A 22,354-nucleotide genomic window follows, 5' to 3' on the forward strand; every position below is an offset into this window, starting at 1 on the left:
GTTGAACAGTCTGTATTAAAATTGATTAAAGCATCAGAATTAACAGTTTTTAAAAGCAACTACATATTTCAATTACGGTCAAAATTAAAATCCGTTTTTCTTGTACACCACTCAGTATTTTCATTTGTATTGAATGAGTATGAATTATAAAATTGCAACAGCAAATTTACAACACATGGAGTGTGAGGAGCAAATGCGCGCTCTTGTAAATGTAACGTTCTTTCTTAGCCGAATATGCGCCTTACCTGTGTGTGTGTGTGTGTGTGTGTGTGTGTGTGTGTGTGTGTGTGTGTGTAAAGAATTAGATTTGAAACATAACCAGTAGTCAATGTGCTGGCTGCTAACTGAATAGTGAATAAGCGACTCTTTTGGGTTCATATATTTGTAAATCTGACTCTGAAGGAGACACCAGCCATGAACCTCGCCGCACGTCACTGAAAGGTGTCATTTTGCTTGACTTCTCATTGCACCCATAATGGCTAACTCGGTACAACTCCCAACTACAATAGTTTTACTGGGAATGCAAACCTCTTCATAGAAGCTGCTATAAGAAGTAACAGTGCCGGTCAGCTCACTGGCTGAATGATTTCATGTACTGTATGTATGTACAGTCCAAACAATCTTGTAATCATGTAGCTGAGATCATAGATAAATATCAAAGAAAAAGGCAGCATAACGCTTCAGGTAAACAAAACGCTGATAATTAAGTTCGCCTTCTGACGACGGACCGATGAGTGGGAGGAACTTCAAGGCCACTCGGACTCTTCGCTCCTCCCCCTTCTGCTGTTGATATTCGAGCTACACGCGGCGAGGTGAGGTGGACGAGGCAGGATGGAGAGGTCCATCAAAGACCACATCGTGGACGCGCTGGACAACCTCTTAGAAAAAGAACTGAAGCGGTTTCGCGACGTGCTCTCCTCGCAAACATTATACGAGGTTAAGATCGCCAGGGGCAAAGTGGAACATGCAGACAGCATCGACCTGGCCAACTTGATCATCAGCCACCACACCGAAGGCAAAGCCGTGGAAGTGACCGTCATGGTGTTGAGAAAAATTGGACAGAACCAGGAAGCGGCCGAGCTGGAGTGTAAGGCGGGTAAGTGGCTGCACACGCGGGTAGGCAGCTTACACTCGCGCGTGTTACTGTAACGTACAATTAAACGTCTGCGCCTGCATGCTGCCTTCCCGCGTGTACTCGTTACAAAGTAATACAGAATAATATGAAGAACATTTTATGTGCAATATCTTAAAATGATAGGACAAAAACATAGAATCGCTTTAGAGCTAACAAAAGCACAGCCACATTCAGTTTCGGTTTCGATTAATGACTTCCTTGTATTCTATCAAAGGAAGCCAAACGAGATTAGAGTCTGCAACAGTCGCCGTTTGAAATGACTTGGTTACTCGGGACGGAGCCTTCACTTTCCACCTCCGCGTACTTTGATTTACTTTGATTTGTCCCCAAGTTCGTCTGAACCCGCCGATCGATCTCCGCGCTGATGGCCGAGGCAGAGCAACCCCTCGCCCCACCCCTTCTCACACCTTCCGGGCCAAATGTGAATCCAGCTCGGTACACTGGACCCCGGAGCACACGGGCCACGGCACGAGCTTTTATGAGAGTGAACGGCGACCATTCGATCTTCAGTATATCGAAAATGGTGAAGTCCCGGCGGCTCCTCGATGTGCCGTGTTGGATAGTCTGTGTGAAACGTGACGACCGTGTAGAATATCCACTGTGAGACAGAAAGAAAAGTGACGAATATGGACGCAGAATGTTATTATTGCAATAAAAAAAAAAATTAATACTAAACGTGCACAAAATGTTAATATGCATAACAATAACAAAACGTGTATCGTTGTCCATTTAGCGCGTGCTTATTGTTTGAAACCAGGGTCGCCACACAGATCGGGACAGTCACCATTACGAGCAACCAAAAAAAGATGTCAAGAAATTAAGGAAGACAAAAAATAGATAATTTTAATTCAATTGTAATAATAGATATATAACTACGTAGAATCTAAACATGTAAGTATATGTAAATCAGTACAGTAGAGAACATATATACAATAGAGAATAATCACAATAGTATACCTACGAGTAGTGCAATATTTCAATGCATACTAAACTAACAGAAATACGAATATACGGTAAACATGTCACGTGGTTTTGTTTATAACCTCACTTATCACTTCCTTATCATTTAAAATGTATATTTGGTATATGTCTGATATAACTTGTAACAAGTTGTATGTTTCATATAATACGACAAGATATGTGTAAGTAGAATGCAGATAAGCAGATGCGACCTACCTTATTAGTCGAAAAGTCTTTGTCAGTCTCACTTCACTTTCAAAACGAATTACACACGCTGAGCACGAGCAGACATGATGAGAATGAGAAACAGACGACACGAACACACAACATAAACACACACAATTCAAACACTCGGACTCGGCTGACAGTTACAAATTTTATACATAAAAGATGGTACGCCAGGCTGTCTACAAAAAATTAGCGGGCTTCTTTAACTAGATTTTCAATGTAAAAATTGAATTAAGGTTTTGCTTCCGCATACAGTTTTTGTTCAGCTGGGATTTTCAGAGGCAATGCGGGACTCGGGATTTGTCTGTTGAACCCGGGACCGTCCCACTCAAATCAGGGCGTCTGGCAATCCTGTTTGAAACGCAATGTTAAAACTGCAGTTCTTAGCTGAGGAAATATGTTTAGAAACGGAAACAAAAAAAAACAAAAAAACAGAATTCATCTCGGTTAAACATGGAGGACACCAAAACGGTGTACAACTTTGAAAAATGGGCGCCTGAAACGTAAAAATTCTGCAGTGACAAATAAACATTTTGAAAATTGAAAATAAAAAGGTAAATGGAGAAATAAAAATATAAGTCAAGTACAAACTAATAATGTTTGTTATATGAGAAAGAAGAACACAGGAGTATTAAAGCTGTAGACGCCCTTGGTCTCCATCACAGATCCTAGGCAGTCCAGCCCTGTTTGGACCGATTTGATCCTCTGTGCTACGCTTTGCTTTTCCAGAATCCTAAACATTGTCAAATGCTGTCGTCAAGCTCATTAGTACCAAAGTCAGGCTTCTCTACAAGTTCAAGACCAGCAACATTGGTGTCCCATCACAATCCTTAAAGGAGGTGGGCTGTGATCAACAATGTTGTCCTCCCTGAGCTCGGCCTGTGGAGTGACACCAGGAAATGCTGTTCATAATTATAATCCTAAGTGGGTCCTCCTTGTATATCAAATATATTTTTGTTAACATCTCATCCTTATACACAAACATTTCACTCCTTCAGCCAAACCTGCCGCTCCAAGATAGCTGGTCACCATGATGGCTATCGTTGCTTACCACACATAAATATTCCTTGTCAAGTTTTAACCAGCAGCAGTGGCACACTTTCATTTTTGGGGCCCTGAAGCTTGAAATGTTATGGGGAACCCTTCAGACCCAGCAACAAGGTTGGGATTGTTCCACGGCAGATCACCAATAAATGTTTCTTGAAGTTTAACCACACCAGATTTTGATAAAAATTGTTGTGCTGGATTATCTCGCACGTCAAAGTCACTGGTGTGAATAAAAACGTGCTCCGTTATGCTATGAAAATTAAAGTTCCATCAGGGGCTCCCTTGGGATTAGGACTCTGAAGTTTAAGATTCTTTAATTTCATGGACGATCGATCCCTGACCAGTGGGACACCAAATCATTCCTGAATTAAGTAAAATGAATTAAATTGACAACGTCAATCAGAGTGCCTGGTCTCTTATTTACGTGTCACATTTGTTGTTGAGCAGCACAGTGGACATTGTTGTCCAAGCAGTGTGACACATTTCTTCTTTTTAGACGCAAACACATAAAATGCGAAACACCCACTGTGGTCGTGTCCGTCTGTATCCAGCAGGGGGCGCTAGCTGCCATGTTGGAATGAGCTCTTTTATAATTGTGGCGCATTACATAACCTGAAACTCTGCAGATATAATATAAATAGGCGATACCCCTCCTTTAGTGATACGGCAGAAAGAAATCACACAGGAGAAATACCTTAGCTTTCTTTTATGGCGGTTTACAAGGCATAACTGATGAAGGAAGCCATGACAAGAACCCGGTTCGGGAGTGGGGGCCCGATATATAAAGTCTGCCATTTTCCGCTGTTATGTTTCAGTTAAATTTTCATCTTCCAAATTTTTATTTAGGTCGCTCCTTTAAAAAGTAATGACCACACTGACATCTGTTTTCTCCGTTTACAGTGAGAAGAGATGTTAAAAAGTAACACACATGAAAGCGTCGCCTGCTTGGATTAACTAGAATGTGAATATTTTGCAATAACATGATAAAGGAGAAATTTGTAACACTGTCTTTGTCTTCCACAGGGAGAAATGCCCAAGGTGCTCAGTTTGGACAGCAAGTGCAGTCTTTCGAAGGTAAGGAAAGATCAGAAAATATCATTTTAAAGGAACCCGGGTGTCTACTTAGGGTGACCCTCCCCTTTCAGCTGCTCATCTTACCTGAGATGGCAGTAGCAGAACTCAAACGTGGGGTTTCCAGATTGCAGAACGGCCAATGGAGCTACAGGAGATTTCATGCAGCCCACTGTTGAGTTGGGCTTCCATCTGTGATACCAACTGGCAGTCTCTCCATTTTAGCCTTGTTCCACTCACCCATCCACTGAACAAACCTGGCACACTCTGACACTTAGTGAGCTTGCAATTCAGGACGTTCAGTGAGTCTAACTGGTGGTGAGACATCCTCAGGTCTCAGACACTTTCAGGTACACTCTGAGGGCCTTAAACTGACTCCTCCACCTAGTGACAAGTCTGTCACACAATGACATTTGAAAGTGGTTCACTTTAGGCTTAAGTTACGATCAGCTCATAGCATTTCATGTTGATATCCTCACCTTCTACTTATGGAGTAACCAAGGCCCAGAGAGCGTCTGTCTCTCCGTCTGTATACATTACTGTATAATGCCTGGGAAGAACAGACAGCAACGAGGCTGTGATGACATCACAAGCCAGACCTGTGCTCCAAAATGGGCAGCCTGGTCCCAAACTAAAGAGGCGGGCATTTGGCCTACACTGGCGCAAAATATTTAAAGTAAAGATTTTATTTTACATATCAAAGTGGAAAATGTAAAAATGTAAAACAAAACCTTGGCACAAAAAAACTAAACAAGATTCCTTTAATATTTAAAATATTTATTTGAAGGATTCAAAAACAATATCCAATGGAATATAATGACAGTTTTGATTGCTGCAGCACATAAATGACAAAGGTAGGCGGACCCTAAAACTGAGACAGAAGCAGGCTGGTGCCCTGAAAATACAAACACTGCTTAGCTCCGACCTTATAAGCTGGCTTTGGTCTACACCGGGCCAAATGGGACTTTAGCTTCAAAAATACAAAATAGTCCTGAAAGTCCCAAAATGACAATAATGACAATTGCTTTACAAAAGGGAGAAGTGTAAAACTCTGGCTTGCAGACACAGGCCCAAGAAACTATCCTAATAAAGTATTTTTTCACATGAATGTAGATAACTTGCAAAATATTCCAAAAGAGGCAAAATGAATTGCTTACAAAGAAATCCAAAGCAAATGAGCCCACAAAACAAAACCGAGGAGAAGAAACCAAAGAAGCAGAGCAAAATAATTAACAAAAGGAGAATACAAAACTCACAGAACCATCAAAATCCACCAGAGGGCATACAAGTGAATCGCACTGGACTTCAATTCCCAGCCTGCCTTTCTAGGACTGGGGTGGTCCCTAAACTATAACAGACGGGTGGCTTTGTCTGTCTCATGGGGATGTGCCCAAGAAATACAAGGAACATGGCAGAATGGCAAGACACGCACAGATATGAAATAATAATCAAATAGAACAACAACATTTATTTCTGTCACACATTTTCATACAAATAATGAGCTCAAAGTGCTTTACATGATGAAGAAAGAGAAAAAAAGACAAAGTCAGAATTAAAATAAGACAACACTATTTAACATAGAATAAGAGTAAGGTCCGATGGCCAGGGAGGACAGAAAAAACAAACAAAAAAACAAACTCCAGACGGCTGGAGAGAAAAAAATAAAATCTGCAGGGGTACCGAGGCCATGAGACCGCCAAGCGCCCTCTGGGCATTCTACCTAAAAGAATACAAATAATAAGTAATATGTAATTAAACAAATATAAAAAATACAAAACAATATTTACACTACATAAACAAAAGTAACAAAAACATCCAAAAAGGCAGGTAAAGAGAATTGAAACATAAGGGAGGAAACCTGACAGGCACATAAAAGGCAAACAAATCCAAAGACGAGACACCATCGAGAGCACCATAACTCAACCATGGTGGGGTCAAAACCAGAGAATTCAAATCAAGAAAAGAGCAATAAGGTAAAAAGACAGAGACTGTACACGCGCAATGTCATAGTCTCCTTATATGGCAAGGGGCTTATATCTGACTCCGCCCACACCCCAACACCACCCCTAAGCCCAACCCCATTCCACTGAATTTAATGTACACCCGTCATCTTTGTATTATAGCGGGCATCTGCCCAAATATACTGTACAGTATACACACATTAAATAAAACAACAGAGAGTCCCACAGAATATGTTTTCATAAACCAATGCATCAAGACTTAGAAATGTTATATTTATTAACCAGTTGTCTTTTTTATTTTTTTTTATTTGCCAGGCCCTGCAAACTTTTTGGAGAAGCACCGAGAGGCATTGATCCAAAGGGTTGCAATTGTGCCGCCCATTTTGGACAGCCTGCTCTCTAAGAAGTTGATTGATAATGAGTGTTACGATGAGGTCTTGTCTGAAACCACCAACCAGAGAAAAATGAGGCGGCTCTACGCGATGGTCAGTGCCTGGGGGAACAAGGAGAAACTGGAGTTCTTCAATACTCTGAAAGAGAAGCAGCCCTACCTGATTGAAGACCTGATGGGAAAATAAGTCCCATGCAAGCCCCTTCTCCCCAACTGTTTACTGTAATGCAGTCAAAGGATGTGACATCATCAGAGTCTTAAACAGGTGACCCGTTATGACACTCAGCTGAGCAGATTTCCAGTACAGTGATCCCACGCCTATCGCGGAAGTTACGCTTCAGACCCATCAGCGATGGGTGAAAATCTGTGATATGGAAATAAACTTTTTTTATACAGTTTAAGCCTTAAAATACCCCTCTCACACTCTTTAAACACATGTAAACGTATTAAAACACTTTGTAAACACATATGATATGTGGATGTTGGGCTAAGATTATGAGTAACTTCTCTTTATTATAAAACATTTTAACGTCACGCAAGACAAGGCAGTGAGACAGAAGGACAGCTGCTGTACAGGCTTTTAAATGATCGACGCACAGCGCGACAAGCAGAACAGGCATCTTGGCAGAAGCAGCACAAAGTCCACTTCACCTTAGCGTACATTCAGCTCCCCCCTTCACAATGCGAAGTAGCAGGAGTGTAGCGCGCCTCCATGGGTGTGGGGGGTATGGGGGGGTTTAGGCATTTGAGCAAAGCGATCAAGACCAGATCATCTCGGATAGACACTTCGACGACACGCAAGACTAGACATTACAACCTTAGGAAGCAAAACCTGTGAGACGGTGGCTTTTGCACGTCACGCCCTACTTAAAAAACAATTTCAAACAAGATCACGGACATCTAACCTCCCAGTTGTTGGAATGCTTTTGGCAGACACACTTCAGGTACTCCCAGCTCTTAAAACAACGACAAGCAGAACACGCAGCTCGACAGCAGCAGCTACAGAAAGCCAGCAGATGATCTGACCGCATCTCCTTAGCGTGCGTTCAGCCCTCACAAAACTTCTCCTCCTTCAGAACACACAGAGTGACAAACAGAGCAGGCATCTTGGCAGAAGCAGCACAAAGCCAGTAGCTGATCCGTCCACTTCTGCTTAGCGTGCGTTCAGCTACCCCCCTTCACAAAGCGAGCGGCAGAGACGCGAAGTGGCAAAAGGACAGCTGCTGTGCAGGCTTTTACGTGACTGAGGCAAAGCGTGACAAGCACAACACACAGCTGGCCAGCAGCAGTAAGACAACAGCTGAACCGATCGCATCTCCTTAGCGTGCATTCAGACCCCCCTTCACAACGCGAGCAGCGTTATAAGTGCCGCGAGAAAGATATTTAACCACGCCCGGGGCAGGAAATAAAGGACAAATATTGTAAGTATTATAATATAAAATATTATAAGTTTTAAAGTATAAGTGAAAATGAATGCATATGTAACAATAACCCATGAAAATAACAATCTCTTTAAATTGTTTATCCCGTAAACCAAAGAAATGAAGTCGGGGTGTGATAGCTGAACCGCGATATAGCGGGGGATCACTGTATCGTTACAGGGAACTGCTGGTTTTCACTCTTCATTCCAAACTGTTGCACTGGTACAAAGCAGGCCACTCATTCTATTATGAGATTCCTTCCTCTAAAGTGTCATGAAGCTGGACGCCGTGGACCACCTGCACCACAAACTGCAAGGACAGGCTGCACTGATAGATGGCAGTCATAGGGAGCAAAATGTATCCCCTGCTTTTTATGTCTTCTTATAAATTACTTGAGGGCTGAGTACAATGTTTTAGATGTCATTTCTAAGCAAACAAAATAAAAACTAGTAGACTTGTGGTTTTAGATGTTGTTTTGTTTTTACATTTAATGTTAGAAATTCTTGCAGATGTAGGTGCTGTTGTTTTTTTTTTTTTTTTTCATTAATTTAAAATTGACATCACTTAACACGGGTGTTAAAATGACTCAGTGGCAAGTGGTGACCAGGGTTCAATTATCTGTACAGGCACTTTCTGTAGCCAATCTGCATGTCCTCCCTTTATGTGAAATTAACTGGGGACTCTAAACTGGCTTGGTGGGAGTAACTGCATCCTCCGATGCCATGGACTGAATCCAAACCTGCCTCCATCTTCCCTAAAGCTTGCATAAGCTTATATCATTTCTTCCTACACAAAACATTAACCCCTTTTCTAATGCACAGATTCTTTTTAATGTAGACCCCCATTATGCTGTTTAACCCTCTGTTACTACTTTAGTTCGGCTGTTCTCACAGTTACTAACCTTTGGTGATTTACTGAGCACAGTTGCAATGCACTTGCACCCTGGACTACAGTCCACTACCTCAGGCATGTCAAACTCACTACCATTGGTGGGCCGCTTCGACTGCCATACATGCGTCAGCAGGCCACACTGTAACAAATACTATTATACTATTATACAAAATTACTGTAGCTTTCTTTCCAATGCTGAAAACTTTAAAAAATGTAACACTTAAAGTTTAAAGAAAAGCAATTTATTTCCATACAATCTCTGTACAATTGGAGTCTTAGCCTCTTAGCTAGGTCCTTATATTATTATATTATATTTATTGCTTATATAGGAGTCTTACAGTGTGAGATTTATTTCTTTTGTCCCGACACTTGGCATCTCTTGTTAGTAACCAGTTCGTCAATATCAGGCTTGAAATCTTGTGCAACTGCAACTTTTATGAGGTATGAAAGGCACTCGACAGTAAGTCTTGAGCAATGTGGGGTTTTGGTAGCTTTCATTAATGAAAATAATTGCTCACAAAGGTAAGTGTTTCCGAATATAGACAGTACTCTCAATGCCAACCTACGGATCTATACATACGAGGGTGGCAGGTAAGCATACAAGCCTGGCACACAAACTTCGTTGTATTTTGCCTTCAGAATAGAATCTGACGGCAGTTCAATCAACTCCATTTGGATATTCTCAGGCGCATTCTCAACGTTGTAAGAGTATGGTGACGTAAACAGAGCAAAGTCCTGTCCGTGTGAACTGAAATCACGAAAACAGTCACTGAATTCATTGTTAAGTAATACAAGTTAGAAAACAAATCCTCCAAAAAGTTTACTTCAAAGTTTATATTGTAAAATAAGCCGATATGCAAAAAGCCACCTGACCTACACTAATTATACAAACTCAAAATCACAAAAACATGTTAAACAACTCACCAACTTCTCGCGTCCACTTCGGATCTTCAGCTGTAATCTGCACTAACTGTTCGTTACAATACTAGCACAAAATTACATTAAACTAGAGTAAAAAAACGTGAAAATATGCGGGCTATTACTGCTTGTGATGGTCAGTTCTGCCCAGTGGCCGGTCTCAGCAGCCCAGCCAGTAGTGTAGCCTAGCAGGGGTGGCTCTAGGCTCATGGCGGCCCTGGGCAGAGAAAGAATCGGTGGCCCCTTCGCCCGCCAATGTCAATATGGTATCTTATCCACGACGGATGGCCACGTCCGTTGCGGACACTGCATAGCCGCCTCGTGCTCATGACACGCTTCTATATGCGTGTGTCCGTAACTTGAAAACCAAGTGGCGGCCCATGATATTCTCATTAGGGCAGAACGTTATAATAATACATATAGTTTACTGCTCTGACTCTAGCGACATTAGTAAATACAGCGTACTAATTAACAAGAAAATTCGGCCACATTGTCGTCAGCTGTGCCGTTATTTTCTCTTTCTGGATTATATTCAATATATATTGGCGTGGCGGTCCCTGGGATTTGGCGGCCCTGTGCAGGTGCACAGTTTGCACATACCTAAGGCCACCCCTGCTGCCCGCTGCTGCAGCCTAGCACTTCAGTTGTGACGTTGCGGCTCATTAACTTTGGTCAAGACTCATGTCTATACTAGCAGATGACGTTTCCGGTACTGTAGTGCCACGCGCTTTTGTCAGAAGACAGAAGTAAGAAAAGTCAATAAGTAACGCCAAAGATGCAGAATGATTCAATCACAAACAATAGGAATCATTTTGTACAAGTTCAGTTCTAACTAGGATCTGTCATGTGGGCTGCACAGATTTCTGTTGCGGGCTGCATGCGGCCGTGTTTGACATGCCTGCACTACATAACTGTCAGACTTCCCTTCAGACTTCACCCAGGTGTTGTATCCAGCAGGGGGCTCTCTTTATCCCCTGGGATGTGTTTCTTAATGCAGAATTGACCAATACAATCACCTTTGTACCCATGCTGGAAAATAATTACAAGAGAGAAATATGGTGCAAAAAGTGATATATGTATTTTACTTGCTTTAAAGGTAACATTTCATTTCCATTTATATATATATATATATATATATATTATATGCTAGCCATGTGCGCCCAACTATGTTGCGCGTGTTAAAGTTGTCTGTGAAGGGCTCCCTGTTTAAACGCGGCTGCCAGTTGTGAACTGGGCCCTTTGTCGCATAGCATTATGATTTTTTATAAGTGAAACAAAATTACAAAAGAAAACCCTTGGACATTGATTCGATAGGAACGGCCTACTCGGAATCACTGTCCGAATCGTAATTATGCGGTGGTGTAGGAGCATTTCTGCTTTTGTCCGTTCACAGTCCGTCTCGTTTTCAAGACGCTGTTGTTTCCTCTCACGATGTCTTCTCAACCTTTCTCTAATCTCGCAGGTTGCTTTGTGGCAGTCCAAAGAGTAAGGAAATATACACGGAGCAATGGTTATAAAAGGGGGACACATACTGTAGGTATCAAGGCTCTTTAAAGCATAAATAGGGATCACTTCACTGACATTTGAGCAAGCCATGGTACAACTGTGAGACGTGCAGCACTCGCTGGCTACAACGCAACAATAATAATTTCCAGAACGTGCTGTTACGTTGTCATTCATTTTACCACTGTCTGTCTTTCATCCATATGTTACGTAGGCACGTACCTTTTATCTTCGGCAATCTTATTCTCTAACCAGGCCTCAGGAGCTAACCAGCGTAACACTGTCCACCACCCCTTTCGTTATTCCGGCACATTGTTGACATCCGTGAGTAACAACAACGTACTAAACTGGAAGGTGGTCTACGCATGCGTGGAATTCGTGGACAAACAAAGATCAAGATCTAAATGAAGATCTCTTTATTTAATTTAAAGCACAACAGTTTGTTTAGTTTGAATGTCTGTGTTTTGAGGTGTGACTGGAGTACTACAGTCTTCAGTAGTATATGGATATGTAAGCGAGGCCAACACGTCAGCAAAACAAAACCTCCAAATAAAGTCACTCGCTAAGCCGCTAGTATCTATCTATCTATCTCTCTATCTATCTATTATATAGTGCCTTTCATATCTATCTATCTATCTATCTATCTATTTAGTGCCTCTCATATCTATCTATCAATCTGTACTATATAGTGCCTTTCATAACTATCTATCTATCTATCTATCTATCTATCTAATGCACAAGCAAGGTGAGCATGTCAGCAAAACGAATTCTCCTAGGAGAGAGACGCCCCGAGTAGTTCCTTTCAATTACCTGACATCTCTGCATTCAAATTTTTTTTCTGATGACTTCAATAGTTTTTAGGACCCCAGGGTTTTTATAGCATGGCTTACACAGCTAGTATATATACAAAATATAAAATCATATAGATACCTATTCAAGCTGGTAAGAAGCAGAGAGACATCTCAGCTAAGTGGGTAAAAGCTGACAAACAGATGTCCCATCCAGCGAGGAATGTTGTCAACCTAGGTCGCTTCTGACATCATATTGAGACCTCATCATTATAAACCCTCACATTCTTGTCAGATCTGGGTAACTACCAGAGCATTGGCTGGTTATAAATACCTTCATCTGTTCTCATCATTTATCACAGACTCTGGGTTTGTTCAACCAGGTGTGACTGTCCTTGTAGTATCCCTATTGGGACTGCTGTTGCTCTCTCTCTCACTCCCTCCTCTCATTGACATTGACCTGTCCCAAGGCACAACGCATGATAACACATTTGAGATGCATAATTAAAATAAGACATTATGTTATAGGATGTCAAGTGAATGAGAACTGTGCAGCTCATTCTCAGATAATGGTTCAGTTCACAAATCAAATGTACAAGAATCATGCGATGCGTGTTTTCAAGTCATGATTCAGTTTGTGAGTCAGATGAACGAGAATCACACGACTCATTCTCAGGTAATGTTTCATTTGGAACTCGAACAAATCAGTGAATAATATAGATTCTGTGCATTCACAGAGCCGTAAAAAGTGTGCATGAAAGTAAAGATGAAATAAAATAATTGTTAGAAATTAGAATTATATTTTTAAATTATTGTTGCGTGATTATATTCTTGAATGTACAAATGGACATAAATGTAGTAGTTTAATACTATGTTTATGCATTTTGTTTAAAACAATTCCCACAACACCGTAGAAGAGAAACAATTGATGCAGTCATTTTCTAACCAGCTTAGTCCTGAACATGCACACTAGGGGTGCTGGAGTCCATCCCAGCTAGCATATGGCGAGAGGCAGGAACAAACCCTGGACAGTGCATCAGTCCATTGCAGGGTGAACACACACACACACACACACGCACACTGGGGCCAATTCAGTAAAGCCAATCCCCTAACCTGCATGTTTTTGGACTCTGGGAAGAAACTGGAACACCAGGTGGAAACCCACACAAACCTGGGCAGATCATGAAAAGTGAGGTCCCAGGTCATGAACCCTGGTCTCCGTACTGTGAGGCAGCACTGCACCACAATGCCACCCACAATTGATACATTCTAATTTAAATGTATTGTTACTGTGTTGTACTTGCATGATGAATGACAAGGAGATCCATGACAGAGTTCTCATTCTCAGGTGATGATTGATTTCTCTAACTTGAAAGAATCAGGAATCACTCAGGCAGTACCCCAATACTCGGGCAGCACCCCAGCAGTCTCCCATTACTGTCATTTCCACTTGGATCGGAAGATGGTCCTTCCAAAGCTACATCACTTCCACCTCAAGCCACAGACCCCTGAATGACATCATAGGAGTCTGGGGCTGGAGCACCTGCTGGAGGTCTGCAGACAGACCCTTCTCACGGTACTTGGACATGTGCTTTGAACATCTAAACATCTGCTACAGCACTCCCATTTAGCTCTACTGAATTGATTTGTTGGTGCTCTTGATTCGATTCCCACAATTCACAGAAAAGAGTCGTTCAAAAAGAAAAAAATCGTTTGGGAATCACACATCACTAATAAAATGTTATAAATGTGTACAACTGGAGAAGGCACCTCCATGAGTGTGGGTAGAACCTGTGAAATGCACATACTAAGACCAGAGCAGAAACTGAATCAAAGCCTCTGGTACGGTGAGCTAGCACAATAAATACAGTATATTCCATTTAGTTATTTTTCAGAACCCACTTATTTACAGGATAATAGAAACGTCCATTTTGGACACAATGTTGTTGGAAAAGTCTGCTTTTAAGCACTTTGTGGAACATGTTGGCATGTTGAGAGTGGAGCTCAAGGAAACTTACGCAGGAATGTTTCAGACAGAATTAAACAAATAGATATGCAAATAAATAAAAGTATCTAAAATGTAAAAAATAAACAAATAATAACAATGTGAAATGTGAATAAAATTAAATGTGCCACAAAAAATATGTTTTCTTGCTTATTTCTTCATGTATTTATTTCAGTGACAATGGTATTGATAACTGCGGTGGGCTGGCGCACCGCCCAGGGTTTGTTTCCTGCCTTGTGCCCTGTGTTGTCTGGGGTTGGCTCCAGCAGACCCCCGTGACCCTGTAGTTAGCATATAGCGGGTTGGATAATGGATGGATGGATGGTATCGTTTAACAATGGAACACAGAACAGGCAGATCACCAAACTTCCCTGTTGTTAGAGACTTGGAAAACACACGGCGTGAGTGATTTCAACAGGAGCATCACGGTTGTCAGGAGGTCCAGCGTTTTCAGAAGGTGATGTTGAGGACCAGACTGTGTTTCAATGTGGTACCCCCACAGTCCGGGGCCTCCACCCTGGAGGTCCAAGTAGGTGGAGTTGACTTAATTTATAGCTCTCATTGACTTGATAGACAGTGGTCATTATTAGAGTCAGATAGCCCATCCATAACTCTAATCTTAACCACAGTGTAACCGTGCAGAGCTCTGGAGGTCTGCAGCTAAACTCTGTCAGCACCCATTGGAGTCAACTCCACCGATTTGGAGCTCCAAAGTGGAGTCTGCAGAGATATATACTATGTGATGAGGACATCTAAGCAGGATGGAGGAGCTAAAGTATTGCATGTGGCGTTTCCTGAGGGCTCTGGAATGTTGTGTAACAGACTCAGCGTTTACTGGCAATCAGGCTGCTGGTTCCACATTGTCTGCAAGAGCTGACTCTGGTTTTCCAGTTGGAGCACATGCAGGTCAAGTAACTTTCTCAGGTCACACAGTGTCACTAGCAAGATTTGAATCCAAACCCTCAGGGTTTGAAATCCAAAGCCTTCTACAGAGGTCTGTGCCCGGAGTGCCTATAGAGAGGGGTCTGCTGCAGGAGGTCTACAGACAGACTCTTCTCACTGCATTTCATCCATGTTTTAAACATCTAAACAAAAGAGGCTGATGGCTTCTCACATGCACTATATAGAGACTCCACCCTGGACGTCCAAGTTGGTGCAGTTGACTTATTTGAATCAGATAACCCCGTCATGGCCCATACCTTAACCATAGAGGTCTAAAGGTCTGCAGCTAAACTCTATTGGCACCCATTGGAGTCAATTCCACCAAGTTGGGGCTCCAGAGTGGAGGCTGCAGAGATATGTACTGTACTTGGAATGTGTGGTGAGGACCTCGGAGCTGGACGGAAGTGCCAGAGTACTGCTTGTGGTGTTCATTGTGGACCCCGGACAGCACTCCCTATAATGTTACGTGACAGACTGCAGAGTTTTCTAGCAATCAGGCAGTTGGTTTCACATTGTCTGTAAGAGCTGACTCTTTCACCCCATGTGACTGATACACAGTTTAGTCTTCAACAACAGCTGTTTAATATTTTGCATGATAGGAATGTTTGATCTTAACGTCTGAAGACCTACACAAGCTTTTTCCAAAACCCCAGGATGCTACTCCAGTGAAGTACCCAACCAACCAATTATGTTTCACTCTACTGGTTTGCAACAAAGTGGTGGAAACAAATGAGGAACTCAAGCTTACCATTTTTTCCCCCCAAGGTTGCTTGTGCTATTGGGAAAATCACATACAATTCTTAGTTCCTCGCATTAAGAACAATCAAAAAATGATGGCAGTCGGGTAATAGGCAGGGCATACAAAAGATAGCCAACTCTTTTGAAATGAGCAAAACTGTCCATTGTACTGTTTAACATTCAGAACGCTTAAATCCTTTACCCATAGGAATAAAACATCTAAAACAAGATCTCCTTAATACCTTTTAGGTTTCTCCAAGACAACAATGAGATCGGAAAGAAACAGAATGCAGACATTGGCCACATGTTTCTCAGATTTTTCTCCTGAGAAAATAATAATAAAAAAAAATACCTCAGCATTCTCACCAGGGTCTCCTTTTGAGTTTCAAAGGCAAATCTCAGCAAAGTCACAGCATGGATTCAGATCTTCCAAGTAGTTTCTTGAAAGTATTTGCATTGTGTGCTCATTAATTAGTCATTTGTGCAAATGAAACACTTTACTGGGATTAAAGATGTAGTCCCTGCTTCTGAATAATTTTATTTGTTTCTCTAATTTATATTGCCAGACTGTGTTCATTCCGGAAGAAAAAGTCTTGAAAGAGATTAGTAGTGAAGCACTGCGGCTTAAGCTTTGGTTCAAATCAACAACAACAACAACATTTATTTCTATTGCACATTTTCATACAAACAGTAGCTCAAAGTGCTTTACATATTAAAGAATAGAAAAACGAAAGACACAATTATAAAACAAAATAAATCAACATTAATTAATAAATCCCACTACTGACACCACGTGACCATCAGCAAATCACTTCACCTACTTGTGCTCCAGGTGGAAAGACAACAGAAATGGAGCCAAATGTGTCTCAGATGCTGTAAGCTGCCTCGGATTTAAATAAATAAAAAGGTAAGATTAGAGCAAGAGTAGAAAATTGAACTCACAAAACCTAACGTGTTTTTTTCAAACCAAATTCTCAATTTTGACTCCTTTCACCTCAGTTGTATAGTATTTCATGTCACTGTTTTGTCTAAAGCTAATTTCTTCTAAGGAATTTTAGGAGAAACATCTGTGACAAAGCTGCTTCTTCCATGAAACATAAATGAGAATCTCGTCTGAGTCTCATGAGCCATCAAAGATCAGCCTTCAAGCAGTTCAAAATGTCCTATGGGTAATTACTGTACAGCTAATTTAAAGTAAGAATTGTAAATTGTGACCTATAGGGACCACATCAGCACCCCAAACACCAAGACACAACTAAGCCACACAGTCATGGGTTCAAGGAAGGATGTTTTTAATTTAAACCAGCGGTTCTCAAACTTTCGTATTTCGCGCCCCCTTTTCTACCTGGAATAATTCTGTGCCCCCTGCATAATATAAGATAGATGAGATAACCCCCGATACAACTAACACAGGTATGATACTCGCGCGGTGTCGCCGTATCCTATCATTTTTACTTCCATATGATTTGCATGTGTTCGGCTAACTTCGATGAAATATTTGCAATTTATTTTTTTAAGTGCTTTAATAACTGTTAAAATGCCTTGTGTGGATTTTGGTAGTAATTCTAATCCCAAAAACAAAGAATAAATTATTTATTCTTATTTAATTATTTTTTATGTAAAGAAATGATCAAATATGTTTTAATTTTTAAAAATCTCGTAAAGGAGGACACCGGTGAAGTCAATCTGTGCGAGATGAACGTATTTTCGTCCGACAAATATTATCCCGCTGTTAGTTGTATCATGAAAATAACCCAATAGGCAGTAAATTATTGAACTCAATTTAGCAATATTGGCTACGCTGCCAAGGTGGTTCAGTCGCGCCGCATTATCACCTGATCAATCTACTGTTACCCGAATGTTCGCGACAGATACCGATACGTCTCGAACTTTCTGGATTGAAAATACGTGACTATAAAATCAGCAGCAGCGGCGCCGCACGTCAGTTAGTTTATAGCTGTGTCGTTGTGACTGTGTTACATAAGAGATTTTGACAGTTGGAGTTCAAACTCTGAAAAAAGTTATTTTGATGTCTTGTTCATTTATTCGACGCCCTCCGCCACTTGTAAAGCTTCAGTGCATACGCTGCTGTATAAACGGTGCGTATATACAGAAAGGTTGCGTAAGAACTTTTCCACGTTCAAATCGCGATGTATAAAACCTACACTTGGCGTAAAGCCACGCACTTTTCCACGGTACCTCATATCTTGTCGTACACAAGTTCTCCGCTCGGTTTTGCAGACTGGCGGCACCCAGCGTCAAAGCAGTGCTACTGCTCCTGTGTGGTTAGTCTTTTATTTTTCTGTCGCGGCTTTATAAATACACTGAAACTAACCGCATATTGTTTATTAGTTTAATGCATCTGATTGGAATCAACTTGTAACAATATAATGATCCACAGAATGGTCAAACTATTCCAAATACCATAACTGCTTTAGCGTTGTTACTCTCACTGCACCTTTTCTTTTTCTTCTTTCAGCTGCTCCCGTTAGGGGTTGCCACAGCGGATCATCTTTTTCCATGTTACTCTCACAGCACCACTCAGAGCAGCTGATCAGAAAGAGAATGATCGGAATACAGCATCAAGCCCACGCTGCCTCAGCCATGCTTCCTATTTGAACTGCTTCTCACACGGCAAACACTTCAAACCTTTCCTGTACGGACCTCGCGGTTCAGAAAGAGTTTCATCCCAAGAGCTCTAAACAGACTAAATCAGTCCATCAGGTGCTCCTTGTAGAACTGTGAGAACTGTGAGTACTTATAAGTACAATCACCTCACTGTAAACCTGCACTACAGTTGTAATATCGCACAACCTGCGCCACTTTATAAAGCGCGTATTTACATATGATCACGATATAATTTTTAAGATGAAATGCAGCAAAATATGTTTATTATATTATACAGATAAAACTTTAACTTCATTTAAATAATCTATATTGTTAATAATTAAAGGACACAGTGTTGTATATGCTAGCAAGGATCTGGCGCTCTGCTCACGGATTGTTCCTGCCCTGCACTGTATGCTTCACTGGGACTGGTGTGAAGGACAGAATAGTTAAACATGTACTACGAAGATATTTCAATGTTCCTTAAACGTTTTGAAGAATCGGCGCTAAGCTTACAGATGGCTTCATGTCCATTACAGAGCTGATTGTGTGGCGATCGGTTACTTGGAGAAAGAAAAGTAAGGACAGGAATTGGAGGTTAGTACGTTGGAAAGAGACAGGACTGCAGGGACAGCCTTAGGTATGTGCAAACTGCGCACCTGCACAGGGCCGCCACGCCAATATATATTGAATATAAAACAGAAAGAGAAAATAACGACACAGCTAAAAATGCACCTCAAACAAGAACACAATGTCCTTCATTCACAGAAATTCAAAACAAAGCAAAAAAAAGAGCAGACAGGCAGCTCTTTTATGTTAAAATCAATTGTGGCCTTTCTTATTTAATTCCTTCACGGTCTAAGACGAACTGTAACCCTTAATATTTTAATGTGCACCAGGATATAATGCTTATTTTCATATATGCTCATGATTCTCTTTGAATATATGCAAATCAACTTTAAGAATATCCTTTTCTGTACTGGGGTGCCAGTTGATCTGTGTCTTCTATGACAAGAGATAGAGAGATTCTTTATTCGACTTTTGAACAAATTAACATAGGAAATCTACTCAATCTGTCCAGTCATTAACATGAAACAGTACAGGCCACACATATACACAACAAAATAAGTCTGAGGCAATACAAATACAAAACAGAACACTCCCATGTTCTATGTAATGGATAGATAGATAGATAGATAGATAGATAGATAGATAGATAGATAGATAGATAGATAGATATGAAAGGCACTATAAAATAGATAGATAGATAGATAGATAGATAGATAGATAGATAGATAGATAGATAGATAGATAGATATGAAAGGCACTATAAATATAGATAGATAGATAGATAGATATGAAAGGCACTATAAAATAGATAGATAGATAGATAGATAGATAGATAGATAGATAGATAGATAGATAGATAGGAAAGGCACTATAAAATAGATAGATAGATAGATAGATAGATAGATAGATAGATAGATAGATAGATATATAGATAGATAGAAGGCACTATATAATAAATAGATAGATATGAAAGGCACTCTGCGAGTATCTTGGCAGTGTTCTCAGTGGATTGTCCCTCCTCTACCTTTTCCTGCCCAGAAGTTTAAATCTCCTTCAGTCCTTGCCGTTGTCAGTCCTGGACAATCGGTTAAAACAATGGCACATCTAAATTTCCTAGGTTTAACAATTAATGAAAATACAAATTAATAGAATGTATTGTTACCAACCATGAATGAGTACAAATACGCTGAATGGAAACCAATATTGTCAGACATGTAATCTCCAAGTCAGGTAAATACAAACATCCTCCAAGGAAGGAGCAGGTCTGTTATCACAACTTTGTATTGTTTGTATACTCAACCAGCCAAAACCTCAAAGGGGTGACTTCTTTGCAAGACAGCAAATACCTTCATTCTGCAGACAGCCATGACAACAATTAGTAACGGGATTACCCAGGAAATCAAAAAAAAAAAGTCCCCCTCTGACACCTGCCTCTGCATACCATGAGGTTCGCCTCCGTGCCTACAGCGGACGTTGAACACACCAACAGCACAGAACAAGCACAGCACCTAACATCCCGGTTGTGCCACCTGCCAATGCAGCATGCAACGCCCCGCTGCGACATCTGACAACATAGCACACCCAATTCCTGCAGACGTGCCCTCAACACCGCCTGCGTGCCCCTCATAATACCGCCCAGTTTATGTACTGTTGCAAGGAGTTGGAAGTGATCGCTGGGGACAGTGACTTTGAAGGGACGGCAGACGGCTACGCAACTGCACAGAACAAGTTACATCAATATAGCGTGAGTCAAGATTGAGCTGCCATATCATCAATAGCAGCATCGCCTATAAAAACGTCAACTCTGCACAGTCGCACGGACTTTTCATAATATACAGCAAAAAGCAAGGAGTCATTTTAAGGATAGCAAGCCACTTCAAAGAGCCACGTAAAGAGCAGGGAATCCAGCCATTGCTGTACTCAGCGCTGACGATGCACTATAATTCTGCAAAAATGCAAAGCATCTCTTTTATAATTTAGTGTAAATATAAACTATGACATAATAAAGACTAATTTCTGTTATGTTAAATTTTGTAATTAAATTGCACATTAATTACTCCAGAACTATATGCATGGTATTATTATGACTTTGTGAGACGGTTTCACTGTGAAGCTTGCAGTACGAGGGTCAAAATCACGTGAATTAAACAGTCGAAGTGAGAAGTAGTCCATCGATCGAAGTGGCTCTCCAGCTATGGAGGACAAAGAATTGTGGGAAATCGAGGTACAAAACCCCGCTCATTGCCCTGCACTATTTGCATGTTGAGAACTTGAAAATGCAAAGTGGACGTGCCACAATCCCTCCTAACCCATTAACAGCTGTGTTTGGTGTACTCCCAGATGGACATAAAGTGGAGAAGGACAAACAAACTGTCATTGTCTTTACTTCACTAATTGGCACGTAGACTTGTCTTGCTGAAATGGAAGAATTCTAACTCATCTCTGTTAAGTCAGTGGGTACCTGATGTTTTATATTATTTGAAACTGGAAAAAATCAAATTCTCACTTACAGGATCTGTGCAGAACTTTTTCAAAAACTGGCAGGATCTAATCAATAATATTTTTGAATATGCTTTTAAAGCACTGAGGAAGCAGATTCTCTCCCCACTTCATTTTCTTCTTCCATTTATCTTTATTCATTTATTAATTCATCTATTTAATTATTGTTACTATAGCTTTACGTTTTACTCTGCTGGCCATGCTCTGTTTCTCAGGGGTGATGGTTGATTTGTTTTTGATCCCATTCTTGTAAAATTGATCTATTTGTATGGAATGTTATGTGATTACAATAAAATCAATAAAATGTAAAAAAAAAAAAATGAAAGAGAATAAAAAAATTCAAAGTGGAAATTCGTTTTACTTTTCATTTTTACAGCTTCATTGCGGTTCAGGCTGAAAGGTAAATTGCAAATGGGGGTGTTTCATTTTCATTTTAATTTTCGCAACATTTTTGCGTGCAGACTTTGAAAATGACATTGCAAAAGAAAAAGCATTTTCATTTTAATTTTTTGCAGAAAATACCTCCCCTACTCTCGTTAGTGGTGTCTGAGGACAGTTGTGAGATTTTAATACTAATCCATTCTTTGAATCCTTATTAATATCACTTTATTTTTATGACTCTGAGAACATGCGCTCAAACAAAAAGGCTACGCAATGGTCGCAAGCAGCGTGCTGGCTC

General features: G+C 40.8%; 1 protein-coding gene across 1 annotated transcript; it reads left to right on the forward strand.

The window, feature by feature from the left end:
• The first annotated feature begins 763 nt into the window (after positions 1-763).
• pycard (PYD and CARD domain containing) lies at positions 764-7,683 on the forward strand. The gene is made up of 3 exons (XM_039770551.1): positions 764-1,096; positions 4,394-4,444; positions 6,718-7,683. The coding sequence occupies exons 1-3, from the start codon at positions 832-834 to the stop codon at positions 6,978-6,980; spliced, it is 579 nt and encodes a 192-aa protein (XP_039626485.1). The 5' UTR covers positions 764-831; the 3' UTR covers positions 6,981-7,683.
• The last annotated feature ends 14,671 nt before the right edge of the window (positions 7,684-22,354 follow it).

The sequence above is a fragment of the Polypterus senegalus genome, chromosome 12, assembly GCF_016835505.1.
Source record: "Polypterus senegalus isolate Bchr_013 chromosome 12, ASM1683550v1, whole genome shotgun sequence".
Taxonomy (NCBI): Eukaryota; Metazoa; Chordata; class Cladistia; order Polypteriformes; family Polypteridae; genus Polypterus; species Polypterus senegalus.